Raw genomic sequence first — 23,285 nt, forward strand, 5'->3', positions numbered from 1 at the left:
TAAATACAGGCACAGACTGCGTGTGGAAAATGATTTAAGACTGAGACTCTCTCCAATACAACCCAACATTGCAGAGTTATGTACATCCTTTCAAGCACACCCTTCTCATTAACCTGTGGTGAGTTAATCACAATTTTCCATGAACAAATAAAGTTTTATATGTAAGATGGCTAAATAAACAGCAAAATTATTGATTATTATATTATTATTTGTGCCCTGGTCCGATAAGAGCTCTTTGTCACTTCCCACGAGCCAGGTTGTGACAAAAATTCACACTCATTGTTATGTTTAATAAATGTATCGTATAGTGTGTGTGTGTGTGGCAGGCTTACAATGATGGCAAAAAACAACATTTGAGAGTGCGCTGACCCTGGTGCTAGAGGGGGTACGCAGCTGGAGGTTGAATGTTTGAAGGGGTACGGGACTATAAAAAGTTTGGGAAACACTGGTGTAGATGAACTGAAGGAGACATGTTAATGAATTCTTAAGCCATGAGACAATTGAGACATGGATTGTGTATGTGTGCCATTCAGAGGGTGAATAGGCAAGACAAAAAATGTAAGTGCCTATGACTGGGGTATGGCAGTATGTGCCAGGTGCACCGGTTTGTCAAGAACTATAATGCTGCTGGGTTTTTCACGCTCAACAGTTTCCCGTGTGTATCAAGAATGGTCCACCACCCAAAGGACATCCAGCCAACTTAACACAGCTGTGTTAATCATTGGAGTCAACATGGGCCAGCGTCCCTGTGGAACGCTTTCCACACCTTGTAGGGTCCATGCCCGGACAAATTGAGGCTGTTCTGAGGGCAAAGGGGGGGGCTTAAACATCAACAGCACCATATTTCCTTCAAATGTTTCTCTCGTCTCTAGGCACAATCCTCTCACCTTCAGACACCCTGTACATTCTGTATCTCTGATTATAAAACGGGTACACTTTTTTCTTTGTAGTAATGTGTCCTTTACTTCATACACAGAGGGTGTAGTGGAGATCTGTGGAGTGGGGATCTGAGATACTCAAAATAGTCAGGGACTTTCTCCACTAGACCTTGTAACAAAGTGCTCTTTCAAAACCCACTGGTGTGCGTTTTTTCTCCCAGGGGACAAAAGAGTAAAAATAGAGTGTTCAAGTAGACCAGAGGGGCCTACTCATCTGTCATGGTTTCTTTCCATTAGCATTGTCACAGGAATTTAATTAAGATGATTCCAATCTGACAGCACAGGCCCAAACCATTACTTACCCTCCATGTGACTAGAGAGGGGACTGGAGTGTGTGCACTAGATTGGAGTGGATGGATGGGCAGATTCCCATGTCTGTGTGCCCAGTAAGTCTACTGCACTGGTGGAAATGTATGAAATCAAAGTGAATTTATGTAATTCATGAAAACATACACTAGGCCTACACACAAATGGTAATGACATCAATGACATAAAGTGAATGTGTTTTGTTGAATTTACATTACATTTTTTTATTTTATTTACATTTTAGTCATTTAGCAGACGCTCTTATCCAGAGCGACTTACATTTCATTTCATAGATTTTTTTTTCTTCGTACTGGCCCCCCGTGGGAATCGAACCCACAACCCTGGAGTTGCAAACCATGCGTTGCAAACACCATGCTCTACCAACTGAGCTACAGGGAAGGCCCTAAATAATAAATAACTTACTGAATATTTGCATGGGAGTTATTGGAGAATACTTTATTCCATTTAAATGTGAATACATTCTTCAGAAGTTATGTGAGCCCTTTTGACAATATGATGACGGAGTACAGTATACTGTGCATTCGGAAAGTATTCAGACCCCTTCACCTTTTCCACAAAATGTTTGTTACGTTACAGCCTTATTCTAAAATTGTTTAAACAGTTTTTTCCCCTTACCAATCTACAGCACACACAATACCCCATGATGCAAATTAATGAAAAATAAGAACTGAAAGTATTCAAACCCTTTACTTTGTTGAAGCACCTTTGGCAGTGATTAAAGCCTTGAGTCTTCTTGGGTATAATGCTACAAGCTTGGCACAAGCTTGGCATCTGTATTTGAGGAGTTTCTCCCATTCTTCTCTGCAGATCCTCTCAAGCTCTGTCAGGTTGGATGGGGAGCGTCGCTGCACAGCTATTTTCAGGTCTCTCCAGAGATGTTCAATCGGGTTCAATCCGGGCTCTGGCTGGGCCTCTCAAGGACATTCAGAGACTTGTCCCGAAGCCATTCCTGCGTTAACTTGTGCTTAGGGTCGTTGTCCTGTTGGAAGGTGAACCTTCGCCCCAGTCTGATTTCCTGAGCACTCTGGAGCAGGTTGTCATCAAGGATCTCTGTACTTTGCTCCGTTCATCTTACCCTTGGTCCTGACTAGTCTCCCAGTCCCTGCAGCAGAAAAACATCCCACAGCATGATGCTGCCACCACCATGCTTCACTGTAGGGATGTGCCAGGTTTCTTCCAGACATGACGCTTGGCATTCAGGCCAAAGAGTTTAATCAGACCAGATAATCTTTTTTCTCATGGCCTGTGAGTCCTTTGGGTGCCTTTTGGCAAACTCCAAGTGGGCTGTCATGTGCCTTTTACTGAGGAGTGGCTTCCGTCTGGCCACTCTACCATAAAGGCCTAATTGGTGGAGTACTGCAGATATGGTTGTCTTTCTGGAAGGTTCTCCCATCTCCACAGAGGAACTCTGGAGCTCTGTCAGAGTGACCATCGGGTTCTTGGTCACATCCCTGACCAAGGTCCTTCTCCCCGATTGGTCAGTTTGGCCGGGCAGCCAGCTCTATGAAGAGTCTTGGTGGTTCCAAACTTCTTCCATTTAAGAATGATGGAGGCCACTGCGTTCTTGGGGCCTTTAAATGCTGCAGAAATGTTTTGGTACCCTTCCCCAGATCTGTGCCTCGACACAATCCTGTCTTGGAGCACTACTGACAATTCCTTTGACCTCATGGCTTGGTTTTTGCTCTGACATGCACTGTCAACTGTGGGACCTTTATATAGACTGGTGTGTGCCTGTCTAATCAATTGAATTTACCACAGGTGGACTCCGATCAAGTTGTAGAAACATCTCAAGGATGATCAATGGAAACAGGATGCACCTGAGCTCAATTTCGAGTCTTATAGCAAAGGGTCTGAATACTTATGTAAATACATTATTTCTGTTTTTTATTTTGCAAATTTGCTTTCGCTTTGTCATTATGGGGTATTGTGTGTAGATTGATGAGGAAAATGTTTTATTTAATCCATTTTAGATTTAAGGCTGTAACGTAACAAAATGTGGATAAAGGGGTCTGAATACTTTGCGAATGTTATGTCGATGCCATTGTTTATGTCAATAGTATACTGGAAGCATTTGGGTGATTTTCAAATATGTATTTGATGGGTGATCAATTGGAACGTAGCATGTCCTTGCTTGTGTTATGCTTTTGGAAGACAAAGGAATAACAACTGTTGTTAATGTCCTAATAGGATTTAAAACCTGTCTATAACTGTGTACAAATACAATAAGTTGTCTCATTTAATATGTACCATTATTGTAGGCACAGACAGGATAACCAGACCCTGGTAATTTTGTGCAGTGAAGTAGGATCGTTTAGGTGGATTTAACGTGCTCTTCTGCTCATTGGGCCGTTTTTCTCTGTCTCATTGTGGCACATGGCGACGATCACCCCTGACGCGCAGACGCATCGATGATGACATGGGACGCACCCATGAGCTGGAGCACTCAGCCATCAAGTGCATGAGGGGTATCCTCTACTGTTACATGCGCCAGTCTGACAAGGTGAGTCCACAAATGAAACGTCAGACCATAGGACCACAGGAAACACTGTAGTTCATTCTTAGTGATCTAAACAAATGCCATTATCCAGTAATGAATATAGATTTTTAGCAAACACAGAAACTCTCACTAATGGGGGGGAAGTTAAAGATCTCTGTCCTTTTACTGATCTTCTCTGTTCTCATGCTTCAGCGTTTTACTATCTCACGCTTGGATTGGTTGTATCTTTATGTGGATGGAATAACATAGAGGTTTCCAAATGGTTTTTGCCTCAGCAGAACACTTTTGTGTAAAGTATTTGAGCAGATCGTTCAGTCAAAATAGCAGCATTTATATTGTTTATAGACCTCTATGAATGCATAATTACAGCTTTAGTACAATCGAACACTCTTCTTAAATCCCTGTGTTTTTTCTAATGTTCTGGTCTGTTGCCTTTGAAATTGTTTTGTTTCATTTACTCATGACCTTGACGACCTAATTTATGGGAACGCTTTCCAGTGTCTTAATTATAATGCACCGTTTCTTCAGTTAATTACACAGTGCAGCACTCATTAACATCTGTCTCTTGCATTCACAGAGAACATGCCATTTTTAATGAACCCACAATATAGAGGGACCAGGAAGCAAATGTTACCATATTAAAAAAACTACAGAGCCATAAAAGGCATTAAAGAGAGGGCATCAAAGTTTACCACAATGTACCAAGGAAACTAAACACAGTCTTAACGGATTAGCCACACAACGCATGCTTCTCAAATGTGTTCTGACAGATATGACTCCGGAACCATTTATTTCATGCTAAGATCACACAGTGACATTTGACAAGATTCATAAACTGCACTATTGTGAAAATGCACTTTCAATACAAATGTTAGGCTATTTTGGAACGCAACAGTTAACTGCTTTGTTCGTCTTATAGACTACATTGCCGTTTCAGCCATTTTCCCAACCGATTAGTTATCCAGTGGGTTGACAAGCTCAGCAGAACAGAACAGTGTAAATCTGGGACAGTGGTATGCCCCTGTTGACCTGACAACTAGCCAACAGAGGTGAAAAAGTAAGTGTGCCGGAAGGGGGTGAATGGTTCGGTCAGTACCAAATGTTGGCACAAAATTATCCGCTCGTGTGCTGTGTGAAGCAAACTCACCCAGAGTGTGTTACTCTGTGTGAATCACTCAAATCTGACCTGAGATGGTTTGAGGAGGAAAGTCATATGTGTACATCTTTTACATGAATTGATAAATGCACCTTGATAAAAGAAATGGTATGTCTGTTTGAAATATTTACAGATACATTAATGCATACCTGTCCTGTGACAATTTTTATGGGTGGTTTGCTCATATCTTCAAAGCCAGTCATTTGAGGAAAATTCTAGTGTGTGTCCTAGTGATGACGCAGTGGAATATCCTAATGATGTCTCCATCCCAGTCCTGGTTTTCACCTCACTTACCTTTGTGAGGATAGGATAAATAATGGAAAGATGCCCAGTGAGTAAGATGCATCTTTTATGGACTGACTCCTCTTTTATTTGCCCTTTCTCTCTCTTTTTCTCTTCCTTTCGCTCTCTTTCTTCACATTCGCTCTATTTCAGGTGGAACAATTCAAACAGGATCCCAGCCCCTCCAAGTGCCTGCACTCAATATTCAATGTAGACACAGGAGATGAGATTCTGTCCTACAATGACTACCATCACCTACAGGTACACCCTCTCACAAACATTGGCAGCTTTTGATGCTGTGTAGGGCAAAACCCTATACTGTAGATAATGAATGAAGTCCGAACGGATTCCGGTCGTACGTTTTTTTTAAATACCATCTCCCTGTCTCCCTCTGTCAGATTGATGCCTTGTCCCTGTTCCTGCTCTATTTGGTGGAGATGATCTGCTCCGGCCTCCAGATCATCTACAACACGGATGAGGTACGGCCCACTGGCCTAGTCACATGACCTCTTGCTCAGCGTGACTCTTACACAACATGGCTTCTTCATAGTGATTAGACAGGTTGATGATACTTTATTGATCCCCAAGGGGAAACCCTGTGTCAGCAGTGAGCAGAAACAAACATACAGACACGACTATAATCAAAGCAAACAAAGAAAGCTCCCGTGTGCCAAAGTGCCCTGATGCAGTCAATGGTAATAGTAGAGGCAGCGGTTGTTAAAGGGGCATGCATCTTTAGAAACGCAACAATTTAAATGTGATTATTTTATGACTATATAACAGATGTAAAATTCATTACGCCTGCCTCTCGACATACACTAACTTATTCAGCACCCTTTTTCATTAGTGAGGAAGTTATTGAGTGGAGGCATGGTAAAACGAACAGCTAAAGTAATAGTAACTAATTTGTTAAAGTGGTACTTTAAGGTGGCTGCAGCAGTAGTGCTGTTAATTCTCTGTCTCCTGCTTTTTATAGCCCTTTGGGAGATTTGAAATTCATTAATTCATCTCTTAATTCAGTTGTCTGCTCACTGGGAGCTTTACTTTTGGGCACAGGGGTGAAATTATTGCCTTCAGAAAAAGCTTTTGTTTATCCAGACTTATCTTCAAAAATAGAGCTGTTCTAGAACATTATGCTGTGAAGCAATTACAGTGAACATGCACTTTGTTTCACAGCAAAGGAAACCCTCACATTATAAAAGTTTTTTTTGTTTTTCTCCCAAAGGCAAACAAATTGCCTGTGTAGCTTCAATGGGGCCAGCCCTATTTGCAAAGCAGACCTAATTTGCACGTTTAAACAGTGCTTATTGAGCTGCATAATACAAGAGCATGAACATGAAATCAACGAGCATGCATCCTTTTATTAATCTACATCAGAACAAATAAGCAGGAAATAGGACTCTTAATGTGCACTGTATTTAAATGATTAAAATAAAAATATAATTAGTCCAATTTTGTCTCTTAGCCGTTCAGTATATTTTCCTGACTGGAAGTTCAATTCAATTGAATCGTCATTGCGGTATTAATACAGGTAGATGCTTTGTGTGTTTTGTGTATGCGTCCATTTGTGACCGTAACATTCATTAAGATACCAGAAAGATCTTCCATCGTTAAGACAAATGGAAAAATCATGTGCTTCATTATCTAAATACTGAAAGAGCGTGGGTGACGAAGAGGAACAAAATGGGACAGTTTGAGGACATGTGGTGGAGAGTAGGGCAGGCACTGGAGATAGGGGTGAGAACAGGTGGGTATGAGCAGGTGTGATGTCGTTGATGTTTGTGTGTGTCTGTATGTTGTCTTTTCTATGTGTATGTTTTGTATTGTAAAAATAAAAGCCAGAAAGAACCTTACAATAATCATTCTACTCAATCCCCAAGTAAAATAACCCACAATGTCCCAATTTCAGTGGCTCTATTTTGTTCTCTGTCTTCCCTCCTTGCCTGTCCCATTTTTGTACGCTTTATGGCCTCTCTGTTTCCCTCACTTTAAATTAAAACTGTTGTCAGTCACATCTCCCCTGGTACTTTAAAAACATTTCTTCATGGCCTTGAAGTCATCGTTTAAATATTTTCTGAGTTTCCTTCTCTCCTGTAGTCTCATTCTGCTGCATAGAGGAGAGTCATTCCTCCTTGATCAAGATGAAATTAAGGACATGATTTTGACTACTCATGTGACTGGGTGATGTTTGTCTTTTAATTTGCAGCACACAAATGTTAATGACATCAATGGCAAAATGTTAGTGTGTTTTCTTACTGAATATTTGCATGAAATGGGAGTTATTGGAGAATAGTTTATTCCATTTAAATGTGAATACATTCTTCAGAAGTTGTGACCCCTTTTGACAATATGATGACACAGTACGGTGCATTTGGAAAGTTTTCAGACCCCTTGACTTTTTCCACGTTACGTTACAGCCTTATTAGAAAATGTATGAAATATACATTTTCTCTCATCAATCTACCAACAATACCCCATAATGACAAAGCGAAAACAGTTAATTTTTTGTATGTTTGCAAATGTCTTAAACATAAAAAACAGAAATACGTTATGGTATGAGACTCAAAATTGAGCTTAGGTGCATCCTATTTCCATTGATCATCCTTGAGATGTTTCTACAACATGATTGAGTCCACCTGTGGAAAATTCAATTGATTTGATTTGGAAAGGCACACACCTATCTATATAAGGTCCCACAGTGCATGTCAGAGCAAAAATCAATCCATGGAGTGGAAGGAATTGTCCATAAAGCTCAGAAACAGGATTGTGTCGAGGCACAGATTTGGAGAAGGGTACCAAAAAATCTCCGTAGCATTGAAGGTTCCCAAGAACCTGGCCTCCATCATTCTTAAATGGAAGAAGTTTGGAACCACCAAGACCCTTCTTAGAGTTGCACGCCTGGCCAAACTGACCAATCGAGGGAGAAGGGCCTTGGTCAGGGATGTGACCAAGAACCCAATGGTCACTCTGACAGAACTCCAGAGTTCCTCTGTGGAGATGGGAGAACAAACATCTCTGCAGCACCACCAATCGGGCGTTTATGGTAGAGTGGCCAGACAGAAGCCACTCCACAGTAAAAGGCACATGACAGCCCACTTGGAGTTTGCCAAAAGACACCTAAAGACTCTCAGACCATGAGAAACAAGATTCTCTGGTCTGATGAAACCAAGATTGAACTCTTTGACCTGACTGTCAAGCTCCACGTCTGGAGGAAACCTGGCACCATCCCTACGGTGATGCATGGTGGTGGCAGCATCATGCTGTGGGGATGTTTTTCAGCGGCAGGGACTGAGAGACTAGTCAGTATCGAGAGAAAGATGAACGGAGCAAAGTACAGAGAGATTCTTCATGAAAACCTTCTCCAGAGTGCTCAAGACCTCAGACTGGGTCGAAAGTTCACCTTCCAACAAGACAACGACCCTAAGCACACAGCCAAGACAATGCAGGAGTGGCTTCGGGACAAGTCTCTGAATGTCCTTGAATGGCCCAGCCAGAGCCGGGCTTGAACCCAATCGAACATTTCTGGAGAGACCTGAAAATAGCTGTGCAGCAACGCTCCCCGTCCAACCTGACAGAGCTTGAGAGGGTCTGCAGATAAGAATGGGAGAAACTCCCCAAATACAAGGTGTGACAAGCTTGTAGCTCAATCCCCAAGAAGACTCGAGGCTGTAATCTCTGCCAAAGGTGTTTCAACAAAGTACTGAGTAAAGGGTTTGAATACTTATGTAAATGTGATATTTATGTTTATTTTTTTATACATTTGCTAAATAATTTTTTTTTTTTTTTGCTTTGTCATTATGGGGTATTGATTAGGGAAAAAAACAATTGAATCAATTTTAGAATAAGGCTGTAACGTAACAAAATGTGGAAAAACTCCAGAGCCTTGAATACTTTCCTAATGCACTGTAATTCCAGGGAGAAAGTGTTCAATGTTGAGATTGAGAGATCTCGCTAGAGATTCATGTGACATTGTTGTGTTTTCTACCTCTGCAGGTATCGTTCATCCAGAACCTGGTATTCTGTGTAGAGAGGGCGTACAGAGTGCCTGACTTTGGCATGTGGGAGAGAGGGAGCAAGTACAACAATGGAAGCACTGAGTTGCACTCCAGGTCTGTTTTTTCCTCCTCTAGTGAATACATTGATTTATAAAGATATGAATACACTGCTTGACACAGTCTCCACACACAATGTGTTCATCTCTCCACAAAAACAAAGAGAGTATATTTCCATCAGAGTTTTTAGGGTAGTCAAGGCAAAGGGGAAACCGTGCATGTCGATGGCCTATCATTTGAACAGTAGATCTTCCTCTCCCTCTCTTAAGACCACAATAATGATTCTGTTTCCTCTGTCCCTTATCTCTGGAAAACTTTGTTTTCTCCTAAAGAATGCATGAAAATTGGTTGCAACTTACCACCATTTTCTATAGAAAAATTACAGACGTTGCATTCTGTACAGACAATAATTCGACACCATGTTCGTTAGTCAAATTCAGAATGACTGCTTTGTAGTTCAGTTTCCATAATACACATGAATAAGCAGCATGTAAATAGAGAACAATTGCGGGGGCAGAATCACAATTTTACATGCAGCAACTTTCCGAGTTCATTATCTCAATGCGGAGTCATTCACCGAGTTTCAGGCGCATTTACAATGGGGGGGAAAAAACTGTTCCATTAACTCAGTGTACCAGATTGCCGATGGAGAGGTAGGCCTGTGTGTGTCACAGAAAGCTGTGATAAATGCCTTCGTCTAGAGTTTTAAATCGTGACATTCAAGCTCAGCTGAAAGGAAAATGGAAGTCATTATAAAACAATGTTAATGTCATCCATCCTAGACGGTATTGAGTTTGTGCAAAAATGGTTACGCTTTAGTCCTATCGAGCTCTTGGATTACCCCTTGGCAGTCTCTTACCAAGTAAAAGATAGCGCAACCAAATTATAGACGTAAAAACTGTAGTAATATTTTGCTTTGTTCAGCTGCATTATATTTCCAATTTCAGTCCACTCCTATAGTAGGGTTAATCCTGACTGCACACATTGGGATGTGTTGACAGAAGCTGTCAATATCAATCTGGATGAATTACAACATTGAATGGTATGTTACTGTATGTATGTTTTTCCCTTTTGTGAAAATAGTATTACAATATAGTGTGTTGTGCTTTATAGTCTGCAACTTGTTAATATTATCAGCCAATGCCACCCTGCTTCCTGAATCTACAGCACCGTGTGCACATTCATTTAAAAAAAACTTTCGACCAAGGCGTCACACTCGCTCAGAACTGTTGACAGCTCTTACGCGTATGTCCAGGCAGGTTCAGCCCCCCAAAAAATCTATAGACTTTCAAAATGCCTCATGTTGCTCGACTGTGATCATTGCTGCTGATTTTGTCAGAGAAGGAGCGGAAGTTGTCTTTCGGAGAGCTGGTTTCGACTATATTTTCTGCATTTTTGTAGAATTTGGGCTCCGTTTGTGGGATTGAACACCTTTTTATAGGTCAGCATATCTTGCAACTATCCTTGCCACGTCTTCTTCTTCATTTTATAGAGCACTATTAAGAGGGAAAGGAAAACAAAATGACAGAGAAATTGACTGCTATTTTCTCTGCAAAGTAAACTGCACAATGATTTCAGCCCCCTCCCAGCAACAATTATATCTATGAGTCACCTGTTTGTATTACATTATAAAAGCATTCAAATGTATACTTTTAAGGCGTTTACAGTATAAATGTAAGGCTCATTACAAGTCAAGGGGTGTTTAGTTTTGGGTGTCATGTGCCTTATACATAGGGGGTTCATAAAAAGTGTACCCAAACCCCCTTTTATAAAGTAACCTGTGCATGTTAGGCTTGCATGTAACCTGGAGCTATGGAACAGAACAGAAAATGTGTAGCCTATGGTATTTAATTATAAATACCATAGACAGTGCTTTTAGGTTTATATTGGGTTTCTAAAACATTTTCTTTTGCAGTTCTGTGGGGCTGGCCAAAGCTGCTCTCGAGGCTATCAACGGATTCAACCTGTTTGGGAATCAGGTATTTTTGATTTATTCTCCAACTTCATCCACGCTCTGTCAAGAGTCCCAGACATTGTCCTCGCTTACTCTGAAGATAAGAGTTTAGGATTTTAATGACCGAACTATGTATTCACCTCTGGTGTAACAGCGTCTGATGCATTAAGATTGCATTATAGATAGTGTGTAACTGATTTATACTTCAAATCGGGAGTCACATTAGATCACCATCCATCTTCACGATCTTATAGATGATCATAGCACAACAGTTCTCAGAGAAATATTGAACTCATCTGAAGCCGGTGATGTGATGAACATTTTCTGTGCGTGGAAAGTGAACTTTACACTCAGGGGTTTTATTGAGTGGGCTTGTGTTGTACGCAGTGCTGACTAGCTAGATGTCTACGCACTAATGGCTTTGATTGATTACTGGTGTTCCCATTTCCTTGATTTCCTTGCTCCTTTCTGGATCAGCCATTTGTAGGATTAATTTGTTTTGGTGTCTAGAGGAAGTAAAGACAGGAATGTGAACATCCATTATATGTGCTAATGGATTGGCAGAATGAAAACCTCCACTTAGCGCTCTTGTTTATCTCAAAACAGATTTCTTTCTTTTAAATTTAGTTTGTTCATGCACACAGCACGAAGCATTTCAAGCAAATAAAGCACATCAACTTCGTGTCCCATGTAAACCTACCATGAAAGGAGAAAATCTTACCCATAGTGATATAGAGTGGCTTCAGAAAGTATTCACACCCCTTGACTTTTCAAAATGTTTGCTGTGTTACAGCCTGAATTTAAAATGTATTCAATTTATATTTGGTTTGTCACTGGCCTACACACAATACCCCATAATGTCAAAGTGGAATGATGTTTTTACATTTTTGTACAAATTATTTAAAAATGAAAAGCTGAAATGTCTGGTGTAAATAAGTATTCAACCCCTTTGTTACGGCGTGCTTAAATGGGTTCAAGACTAAAAATGTAAGTTGCAAAATGTAATAATTGTGTGTAACATGATTTTTGAATGACACCTGTACCTCAACTCTGTACCCCACACATACAATTAGCTGTAAGGTCCCTGAGTTGAGACGTGAATTTCAAACACAGATTCAACCACAATGACCAGGGACGACGCACCTATTGAGAAAGCAGACATGAAATATCCCTTTGAGTATGGTTACGTTATTAATTACACTTTGGATGGTGTATCGATATACCCAAAGATACAGGTGTCCTCCCTAACTCAGTTGCCAGAGAGGAAGAAACCGCTCAGGGATTTCACCATGCCAATGGTGACTTTAAAACAATTAGAGTGTAATAGCTGTGATAGGAGAAAACTGAAGATGGATCAACAATATTGTAGTTAGTCCACAATTCTAACCTAATTGACAGAGTGAAAAGAAGGAAGCCAGTACAGAATAAAAATATTCCAAAACCTGTATCCCTTTTGCAACAAGGCACTAAAGTAATACAGCAAAAAATGTGGCAAAGCAATTAACCTTTTGTCCTGAATACACAGTGTTATGTTTGGGGCAAATCCAATACAACACATTACTATCATGTTATGGGTATGCTTGTAATCGTTAAGGACTGTTTTTTTTTTTTCCCGGATAAAAAAGAATAAAGCTAAGCACAGGCAACATCCTAAAGGAAAACCTGGTTCAGTCTGCTTTCCTCCAGAAACTAGGAGATGAATTCACCTTTCAGCAGGACAATAACCTAAAACACAAGGCCAAATCTACACTGGGGTTCCTTACCATTAAGACAAGTGAATGTTCCTGAGTGGCCGAGTTACAGTTTTGACTTAAATCTGCTTGAAAAGACCTGAAAATGGTTGTTTAGCAATGATCGATAACCAATTTCAAAGAGCTTGAAAAATCTTTGAAAAGAATAATGGGCAAATGTTGCCCAATCCAGGTGTGGAAAGCTCTTAGAGATTTACTCAGAAAGACTCCGTCTGTAATCTCTACCAAAGGAGATTCCAACATGTATTGACTCAGGGGGTTGAGTACTTACAGTTGAAGTCGGAAGTTTACATACACTTATGTTGGAGTCATTAAAACTTTTTTTTTCAACCACTCCACAAATTTTGTGCATGACACAAGTAATTTTTCCAGCAATTGTTTACAGACAGATTATTTCACTTATAATTCACTGTATCACAATTCCAGTGGGTCATAAGTTTACATACACTAACTGTGCCTTTAAACAGCTTGGGAAATTCCAGAAAATGATGTCATGGCTTTAGAAGCTTCTGATAGGCTAATTGACATCATTTGAGTCAATTGGAGGTGTACCTGTGGATGTATTTCAAGGCCTTACCTTCAAACTCAGTGCCTCTTTGCTTGACATCATGGGAAAATCAAAAGAAATCAGCCAAGACCTCAGAAAAAAAATTGTAGACCTCCACAAGTCTGGTTCATCCTTGGGAGCAATTTCCAAACACCTGAAGATACCACGTTCATATGTACAAACAATAGTACACAAGTATAAACACCATGGGACCACGCAGCCGTCATAACGCTCAGGAAGGAGACACATTCTGTCTCCTAGAGATGAACGTACCTTGGTGCGAAAAGTGCAAATCAATCCCAGGACAACAGCAAAGGACCTTGTGAAGATGCTGGAGGAAACAGGTACAAAAGTATCTATATCCACAGTAAAACGAGTCCTATATTGACATAACTTGAAAGGCCGCTCAGCAAGGAAGAAGCCACTGCTCCAAAACCGCCATACAAAAAGCCAGACTACGGTTTGCAGCTGAACATGGGGACAAAGATCAAACTTTTTGGAGAAATGTCCTCTGGTCTGATGAAACAAAAATAGAACTGTTTGGCCATAATGACCATCGTTATGTTTGGAGGAAAAAGGGGGAGGCTTGCAAGCTGAAGAATACCATCCCAACCGTGAAGGACGGGGGTGGCAGCATCATGTTGTGGGGGTGCTTTGCTGCAGGAGGGACTGGTGCACTTCACAAAATAGATGCCATCATGAGGAAGGAAAATGATGTGGATATATTGAAGTAACATCTCAAGATATCAGTCAGGAATTTTAAAGCGTGGTCGCAAATGAGTCTTCCAAATGGACAATGACCCCAAGCATACTTCCAAAGTTGTGGCAAAATGGCTTAAGGACAAAAAATGAAGGTATTGGAGTGGCCATCACAAAGCCCTGACCTCAATCCTATAGAAAATTTGTGGGCAGAACTGAAAAAGTGTGTGCGAGCAAGGAGGCCTACAAACCTGACTCAGTTACACCAGCTCTGTCTGGAGGAATGGGCCAAAATTCTCACAACTTATTGTGGGAAGCTTCTGGAAGGCTACCCAAAACGTTTGACCCAAGTTAAACAATTTAAAGGCAATGCTAACAAGTACTAATTGAGTGTATGTAAACTTCTGACCCACTGGGAATGTGATGAAAGAAATAAAAGCTGAAATAAATCATTCTCTCTTATTATTCTGACATTTTCATATTGTTAAAATAAAGTGGTGATCTTAACTGACCTAAAACAGGGATTTTTTACTAGAATTAAATGTCAGGAATTGTGAAAAACTGAGTTTAAATGTATTTGGTTAAGGTGTATGTAATCATCCGACTTCAACTGTATCTAATCAATATATATTGTTTTATTTTTTTGTGTATTTTGTGTAGATTGTTGACAAAAATTATATGAAATCCATTTTAATCCCGCTTTGTAACAAGAGGTGTGAATACTTTCTGAAGTCACCTTATGATTGCTATAGTCTCTTTTGCTACTATTATCAGTGATTTAATGAGGGGCTCTTCTCCTTAGCCGCCTCCTTCATCTAATTAATCCACAGCCAATGATGTTAAATTGACTCATTGATGATCAGAGTTTTAGATTAAACTCTGTGCCCCACTGGGTTTGGTTCCTGTCATTAGGCGGTAGTATAGTAGTGGCTGGTGTGTGGGCTGCTGTGTGGCCCACGTTGGGGATGGAGTGCCTATGAGTCATCACATAGGTTGTTAATGATGGCCTGCTCTCAGTGCCCCTCTGACTTCCTTCAGATTTTCAACTGAGAATAAGCCATGATCAGTGACTCTCCCCTACTGTGTTCCTTAGAGGCAACAGCCAATCAATGACTAGCCAGAGCACAATGGTTGAGCGGGAGCCAATCGCTAACTTAACCCAACTTTTAGGTGTGGGTTGTCAATTTAGAAAGTGACTGCCTGTTTCACAGCAAAATGTGGAGTGCTGTCAATAAAGGTATGGTCCTAAGAAGCGTAGGTCACAGTGGAGACCACGTTCTGTGCTGTCACAATCATTTACATCCCATTCCACCAAACCCTGCAGTATGTACATTAAATCACTAAAGCAGGCCTGATGAGAGTCACTCTGATGGCTAAAAGCTTTGGTTGGCTTGTTTGAAAGCAGCATACATTGTGCAGAAACAGCTTAGTATGTTTTTTCTTTACCTTAATGTGATCATTGTTGCGGTGTTAGTGAAGAAATGTCTCCAGGAGCATTTGTAAGGTGTGAGGTGTGTTAATCCAAAAATGTCACAGTAAACTAACCCAGAAAAAGCACTCAGGCCCTCATCTCAACAGAGGGGCTTGTGGGTAGGTAATCATACCGTAGGTAAAGAGTTTGCAGTCTAACAACATGATGTGGTATCGAGGTGATTGGATGGCCCTTCATGGTTGGAGTGCCCCCGCACTGTGCTCAAAGCATAGAAAAACACAATGCTTTTTAGCTTTGTACCCAAAAATATCAAATGTTTGTGTAATACTGACTCTTTTGTAAGAGTAAGGTTATAATATAGCTGCTTTCGAAGCTGGTTTTGCTCTGCAGAGGCGGCAGGTGAGATGTTGGAGGCTCTGAGTGTGTGGCTTTTATTTAAATGGTTAGTGGCCAGCACTTCATCCTCCGAGCTGAATTCACAGTAACATAAACAAACAGGTCTTCTGCTATGTAGAGAGAGTGTGTGTGTGCGCACGCGCGCATGTTGGTACGTGTGTCCGTGCGTGAGCGACTGTCAAAATCAAATCATATCAAATGGTGTTGGTCACACACACATATTTAGCAGATGTTATTGCGGGTGTAGCGAAATGCTTGTGTTCATGGTTGTGACATTTGATGTTGTTTCCTGCATATTAAGGCTTCTTTTCAGGGAGCTAGTGGAAGTGGTGGTGACAGCTGCAGTGTGACAGGCCTATATCAGGACATGCTGGGAACAGCCAGTAGCTGCCATCCATGCCCTGCAGTCGCATGGCTCACTAGTGGCACAGTTCAAAGGCACGGACGGAAACAAATGGTGCTCGAAAAGGGAATAAATATAAATATGTCCTAGATGTTTCATGTTTTCAGTTCTGATTGCCTGTGAAAGTCGGTGTTCGACCAGGTTTGCCAAATGCATTATGTCCAAACATGTAAGCATGCAGGCTACGTTGAATCTTGCATAGTGACAAAACGGAAGCGCTACAACTTTCATCCAACCACGAAACAGTATCAGACCTTGTCTGACCCACATCAACCTAACAACCACCAGTGAATATGACTCTTGTCATCTCTGTTGTTCTGCAGGGTTGCTCTTGGTCTGTCATCTTCGTGGACCTGGATGCCCACAACAGGAACAGACAGACACTGTCCTCCCTCCTGCCCAGAGAATCCAGGTCCCACGTGAGTAAAGATAATTAAACCACTCATTACTAAATACCACTCTGTGCCAAATGATGTATTGGCTTAGTGACCAGTCTCCCAGTTCACCAGTAAAGAGAGGAATAATCATTTTTCTCCGGTAGTAAGAGCAACTAGACAGAAAAGTGCTCCTGTAAATGAATTGGTTTAATTAGGGGAAATGGAAGAAATGCATTGGAGCTACGACATGGGCTAATGGGAGAGAGAGGTGGGGATAGAGAGGTGGGGATGGAGTGAGGGCTGCGGAGGAAGGAGGTGAAGGGTTGAAGGGAGTACAGTACAAGGCTTATGCAAGTAAAACGTTGAGCATCTTAATTATATATGAGTCTCTGACTAATATGTTATTAAATGTCAGCCTCTTTAATGTTGGAAAGTGGCCATTGGGAGGGAGGGAGGGAGGGAGGGAGGGAGAGAGGGAGAGGGGGAGAGAGACCCTTAGTCTCTTAACCCTTTACTAACTACCCGGAGACAGCTGGCACATGTGGGTGAAGGGTTTACTTAGGAAATGATCAAAAGCTGGCATCTGTTTAAATGTTACACATTTGAACCCCAATACAGAATACGGACGCTGCCCTCCTGCCCTGCATCAGCTACCCTGCGTTCGCTGTGGATGACGACGCCCTCTACAGTCAGACCCTGGACAAGGTGGTGCGCAAGCTAAAGGGGAAGTATGGCTTCAAGCGCTTCCTGCGTGACGGCTACAGGACCGCCAATGAGGACAAGAACAGGAGACACTACAAACCGGCTGAGATGAAGGTCTGTGGTTTAGTTTAAAAGCCAACCCTACAGACTGATTGTGATGACTAACATGCGCTACAATGACTTGACTTTTTCCATTTCAGCTCTTAAAACCCCTTACACTCGTGGGAATTGGCCTATTATGGATAGGGCTAAATTGAAATGTTTCTTACATAACAAGTATGGAAGCATATGCATAACAATGGCAGCAATTAAAAGGGAACAGTTTGAAAATTATTAGACTAAAGGTGAGGACACAACAGTTCACCTGACACGAGTGAATCCAAACATTTACACTTTTGATTTTATGTTCATTTGATATTGACTGACCTTTCCGCTGCATTTGTTCATAACAAATCTGAAAATACTTTGGATCCATTCAGTAACATGAAGATTCTTTTGAAAATTTGACAAGGGTTTGAGTGAGAGGTCTAACTGGTGTTTCCAAGTGGACACACACCTCTCCAAAGTGTACACAGTTTCAATGCACTTTTATGACTCAAAGAAGAGTCTTCAACTATAAGGTGCTATTTTGATCTCTCCTAGCTGTGCCGTTGAGGAGCTAGAACAAGCACACATGTAGTTGTTTTCTCTGGAACACAGCCCTGCATCCCTACCCGCCTTTAAACAATTACGATCCATTAAACATCGCAATCTGGGTCAGGTTGGCATAATTTCAAAGCTTGTTCTACTGCCAAAGTGACTAGCTAAATTATAAAATATGATCTTACAGTCTTAGGCTTTCACTACAAATACTAGGGAATTCAGAGAAGCAGATAGTCCGTTTGGTGTGCGTTGAATGGAGACGCGGGATGCGTTCAGATGCGTGGTCCGTGGCAAAGTTTCTTCACAAAACAACAAACAGGATCATTCTGTTCAGGACAACCCAGGACATAACACCACATCATCTTGTAACTGCACATCAAACAAGGATGAGGCAACTTCTTGTTGTGTTCACAACAGCTGTCAGTCAAAACCCATAATGCGCTGTGAAGACACTGAGCTCCAACGTAATTTCTAGCATGTTACTGTAAGGGAAAGGGGTATACCTAGTCAGTTGTACAACTGAATGCATTCAACTGATATGTGTCTTCCGCATTTAACCCAACCCCTCTGAATCAGAGCGGTGCGGGGGACTGCCATAATCGACATCCACATCTTCGGCGCCCAGGGATTTTTTTTTTTTTTTATGTATATATATTTTTATTTCACCTTTTATTTAACTAGGTAGGCCAGTTGAGAACAAGTTCTAATTTACAACTGCGACCTGGCCAAGATAAAGCAAAGCAGTGCGACAAAAACAACACAGAGTTTCACATAAACAAACGTCCAGTCAAATAACTACCTTGGAACACAGTGGCTGTGGTAGAGCGTTGGGTCAGTAACCGAAAGCCTTGCTCAGGGGCAGAACGACAGATTTTTACCTTGTCAGCTCGGGGATTCGATCTAGCAACCTTTCGGTTACTGGCCTGACGCTCTTACCGCTAGGCTACCACAGCCACTGCGTCCCAATTTAGGTGCTTATCAGTGCCCAAATCTACCATTGTCAACCCGTATGCGGGTACGAGTGTAAAGGGTAAACCCAGTTTTTTTGTTTTCCTACGACAGAAGCCACACAATTGTGTCTGCTCTGCCATTGATAAATCCCAACTGAAGGCATATTAACTTCAGGATTAGCTGCTGTGCCTGCAGAGTGTGAATTTGGAGCAGGGCAGCTACTTAACACTGAGCAAATCATTGCATTAGCCGCAGCACTGACCTCCCAGAATTAATGAGCTTGGATTGAACAGGGGGAAACACATAGGGAGGTAATATGGGAATAATCTGAGCCACTAAACTTTAAAGTTTCATTATAGGATTTAGAGTAGGTGCAATCAACAGGTCCCAGTCAACCCATTTCCTAAATGGAAGCTGGATATTACACTATAAAATGCCTCGTGATAAATCATTTTGAAATCTCATCCATTACGGTAAGTAATGCAGTAGGCCATTACATAACATTCTAGGATTGTATGGTTCTCTGCACATGCACAAGCTCTTCTTGCTGCCCACTCAAATAGCTAGAAGGTACATGTGAGTGTATTGGATCACAATGGAAGTTGTACATCATATTTTATATCTGCAATATGCTGTTTCAGGTGGGAAGGCATTGATTGCAGGTTTATTCAATTTGAAAACGCATATCTTGTTAGACTTTTGAAATCCTGTAACGTTACCTATTACAAGTGAAGGAGTGCATCCTGTCGAACAATATAGTTTTTCAGTCTGTGGAATAGCTGAGGCAGAAAGCTCTTGGGATAGCTGGTGTTTACTGCCCAAGTAGGCCTCAGTGATTGGTCTCTCCACCCCTGTAGAATTTTATTAAATATCTCCACCATTTTGTACCTTATCTCTACTGGCACAGACGCAAGTAAGCACGCACTCACACACAAATACACACACACACACACACACACACACACACACACACACACACACTAGCATAACCCAGCTGTGTCAGCCTAACCTTTGAGCAATGACGAACAACTCACAGTATGGTATGCAACATAGCTTTGGTAAAGCTGATAACAAAATACAAGAATACAGATGGAGAATAGAGATGGTTGGGGTAATCATATGTTAGATTTCTTTTGATTTGATGGACTGATGGCTGAAGCAGTCCCTGTTATCGCTGCTATAACAGCCAAACTACAGGCTGGGAAATGTGTGACCACTCCAATTAACAGCCTTTAATTCATTACGTTGTAGTCTCTCTCTTATCTCCTATTGCCATGGAGATTGTCTGCAGAGATGGGAGACGGCGATAACAAAGTCTTAATTACGTTTCAGGAGGGTTGGGAGATGTTGTGCTCCTCTCTCAGAAGGCAAGGAAGCCAAGCATACCACGAAAGTGAGCTTGCTGCTTTGGTCCCAGAAAGATTCCTTAGGTGACTGTCTGAGAGCTAGTCAATTTGGAGAAGGGTTGTTAGGTAATGCAGATATATCCTTTGGTCTGTTTCTTTTAGTGTGTCCTCGGGTAATTGATCCACTAAGTTGAAATGATTTATGTTACCTTTGGTTTGTGAATGCTACATGAAAACAGAACAGAACCAAGGACATTATCTGACAAATGATTAATACCAACAACAAAAGGACTGAAGACTTATTACATCCTCACAGTTACTGTTGAAATATCTCCTTGGAATTATTGAAATGAATCAATTGGTGTTTCGCTTTACAAACATATCTACATTTGGCTTGTTTTTCATTTCAACCCCAGATGATTTATGGGCAGAGGGGTGGGTGGTGAGGGGAGACGTCTAAAGCTACGTAATGTAGTTTCTGGTTGGCTGGGACTCCGATAGCATCTCAGAAGTAAGTGTTTTTGCCTCTGTTAAACTGTCATCACCTGTTAACAGGTGTTTTAAGTGTGTGTTTTGGGACAGGCCATCACTTGCTACTTGCTGCATTTATTATAAAAGCTGACGAAAAGGATTGTTGGTGTCTGAGCATTTTTATTGTATTAAATATGCAACCACTGACACACAGCAATACATTTAGAGATGAATGCACCATGTGTATTTCTCTTTCAGGTTAGGAAACTAGTGACCTCTGTGTTATGGCTTTTTAATTTCTTCAGAGACGCTTTTATGAAAATCAAATGTTCTCTTCTCTTTCAGCTTTTTGATGGCATTGAATGCGAGTTTCCCATATTTTTCATCTTCATGATGATTGATGGTAAGTCTTACACAGTAAACATCACAATGGTTGTGATGTTAATATAATAGCATGTGATTGTTATTTTTCAATTTTTATTATTTTTTCATTTTCATTTTATTTGTTTTTTACTTCAGTTTATTTTAATAAATACTTTCTTAACTGCATTGATGGTTAAGGGCTTGTAAGTAAGCATTTCACTGTAAGGTCTACACTGGTTATATTTGGCGCGTGTGACATAACATTTGATTTGATTTGAGTATTGGGTTACATAGAACTTGAATATCTGACACTTTTTTGCCATTTTATTGTCTGTATTTGATTTCCAGGGGTCTTCAGGGGGAACAACGCCCAAGTCAAAGAATACCAAGACCTGTTAACGCCTATCATTTTTCAGTCTTTTGATGGTGAGTTTTCCTCCTCCGTTAGGGATCTGTGTTCTTCTGGAACTACTGTACACACACACACACACACACACTCAATTACTCTAGCAGTGATTCCCCTATAATTTTTTTCAGCAGTGGTGGCGGGGGTGGGGGGGGGGGTGTATTGCTACTAGCGTTAGCACAATGACATGCTAGCTGTTCAAGCCAACGACTATCCATTTAAAAGCGTGTCTCGGCAGGAATATTTATATTGCAAAAAATGACATCCGATTTTTTTGCGGCGGTGGCAACAATTCAGCAGTGGTGGGCCACCGCTGCTAAATGAGTATAGGGGAAACACTTATTAGTCCCTCTCACATACACATTCATGCTGGCATCCATGGGAGTCTTTGAGAAATGCACATACATTTTGGTTGTGAAGATTACTGTTATTTTCATATTACACGTATTACAATATCCATATTAATCTCCCACATGCTGAGTGCACGAAAGCTGTTCTCATATTTCAAGGAGCTGGTTTTTATATCAGCCTTCACACAAAGCTGTATTTCTCCCCAGTTAAGAAACCACATTAAAAGACAGTCTCAGGAGCCAATAGCCTCTGAAGGATGCATGTTGCTTCAGGAATACTTCTCAGTGGTTGCAGACAGAGTTGTCACCTCCTTTGGCTTTGTGGTGTCTTTGCATTTGTTATGCAGAGAAAGTATTGTACTCCCGGTGCGTTCCATCTTGGAAATTTGACATTTCTTCACGTGTCTGTTAAGATACCTTTGAGTAGATAACTCCTTTCTCCTGAGCAGCAGACACATAAACTGCACTCCTTTCGATGTATCAACCTCCTGGAAATTCCATTTGTGCCTTCCTTTCATCATGTTTGTAATCACCCAGCACAGTAAAGTGTATCTATTTCCGTCCTGTGTGTCGTGGATCAGGCCATGCTGTCATCCCGAAGTACTACCGCGTACCTGCCGACTTTGTGGTGGCGGAGCAGAAGAAGCACGGGAGCCAGAAGCGTTTCCCTGCCAACACGGGCCAAGATGGCATGCTGTTCCTGTGGGGCCAGGCCCTCTTCAACATCGCCAGGCTGCTGGGTCAGTCTCTCTGTCTTCTCTTCACTGACCTCACCTCACTGTCAAATACCTTCTCTTCTCTGACCGCTCGCTGGAGAGGTATTCTCTATAGAGCATGCACGCTGGAGAGATATTCTCTATAGAGCATGCTCGCTGGAGAGGTATTCTCTATAGAGCATGCTCGCTGGAGAGGTATTCTCTATAGAGCATGCTCGCTGGAGAGGTATTCTCTATAGAGCATGCTCGCTGGAGAGGTATTCTCTATAGAGCATGCTCGCTGGAGAGGTATTCTCTATAGGGCATTCTCGCTAGGGAGGTATTGTCTATAGAGCATGCTCGCTGGAGAGGTATTCTCTATAGAGCATGCTCGCTGGAGAGGTATTCTCTATAGAGCATGCTCGCTGGGGAGGTATTCTCTATAGAGCATGCTCGCTGGGGAGGTATTCTCTATAGAGCATGCTCGCTGGGGAGGTATTCTCTATAGAGCATGCTCGCTGGGGTGTTCACTATACTGTTGTCACGTC

The 23,285-nt window shown here is 41.4% G+C and overlaps 1 protein-coding gene across 3 annotated transcripts in view; it reads left to right on the top strand.

Annotated features, from left to right (window-relative positions):
• The window catches only part of LOC106587291 (phosphorylase b kinase regulatory subunit beta), a 72,974-nt gene that overhangs the window by 13,827 nt on the left and 35,862 nt on the right, over positions 1-23,285 (top strand). For all 3 annotated transcript variants that reach the window (XM_014175541.2, XM_014175540.2, XM_014175542.2), the window contains 10 exons: positions 3,666-3,765; positions 5,354-5,461; positions 5,599-5,679; positions 9,194-9,309; positions 11,168-11,231; positions 16,758-16,853; positions 17,430-17,627; positions 21,269-21,326; positions 21,635-21,712; positions 22,624-22,782. In XM_014175541.2, the coding sequence (XP_014031016.2) occupies positions 3,666-3,765; positions 5,354-5,461; positions 5,599-5,679; positions 9,194-9,309; positions 11,168-11,231; positions 16,758-16,853; positions 17,430-17,627; positions 21,269-21,326; positions 21,635-21,712; positions 22,624-22,782 (1,058 nt within the window). The remainder of the gene's footprint in view (positions 1-3,665; positions 3,766-5,353; positions 5,462-5,598; positions 5,680-9,193; positions 9,310-11,167; positions 11,232-16,757; positions 16,854-17,429; positions 17,628-21,268; positions 21,327-21,634; positions 21,713-22,623; positions 22,783-23,285) is intronic.

This window comes from Salmo salar, chromosome ssa26 (genome assembly GCF_905237065.1).
Source record: "Salmo salar chromosome ssa26, Ssal_v3.1, whole genome shotgun sequence".
In the NCBI taxonomy this organism is placed as follows: domain Eukaryota; kingdom Metazoa; phylum Chordata; class Actinopteri; order Salmoniformes; family Salmonidae; genus Salmo; species Salmo salar.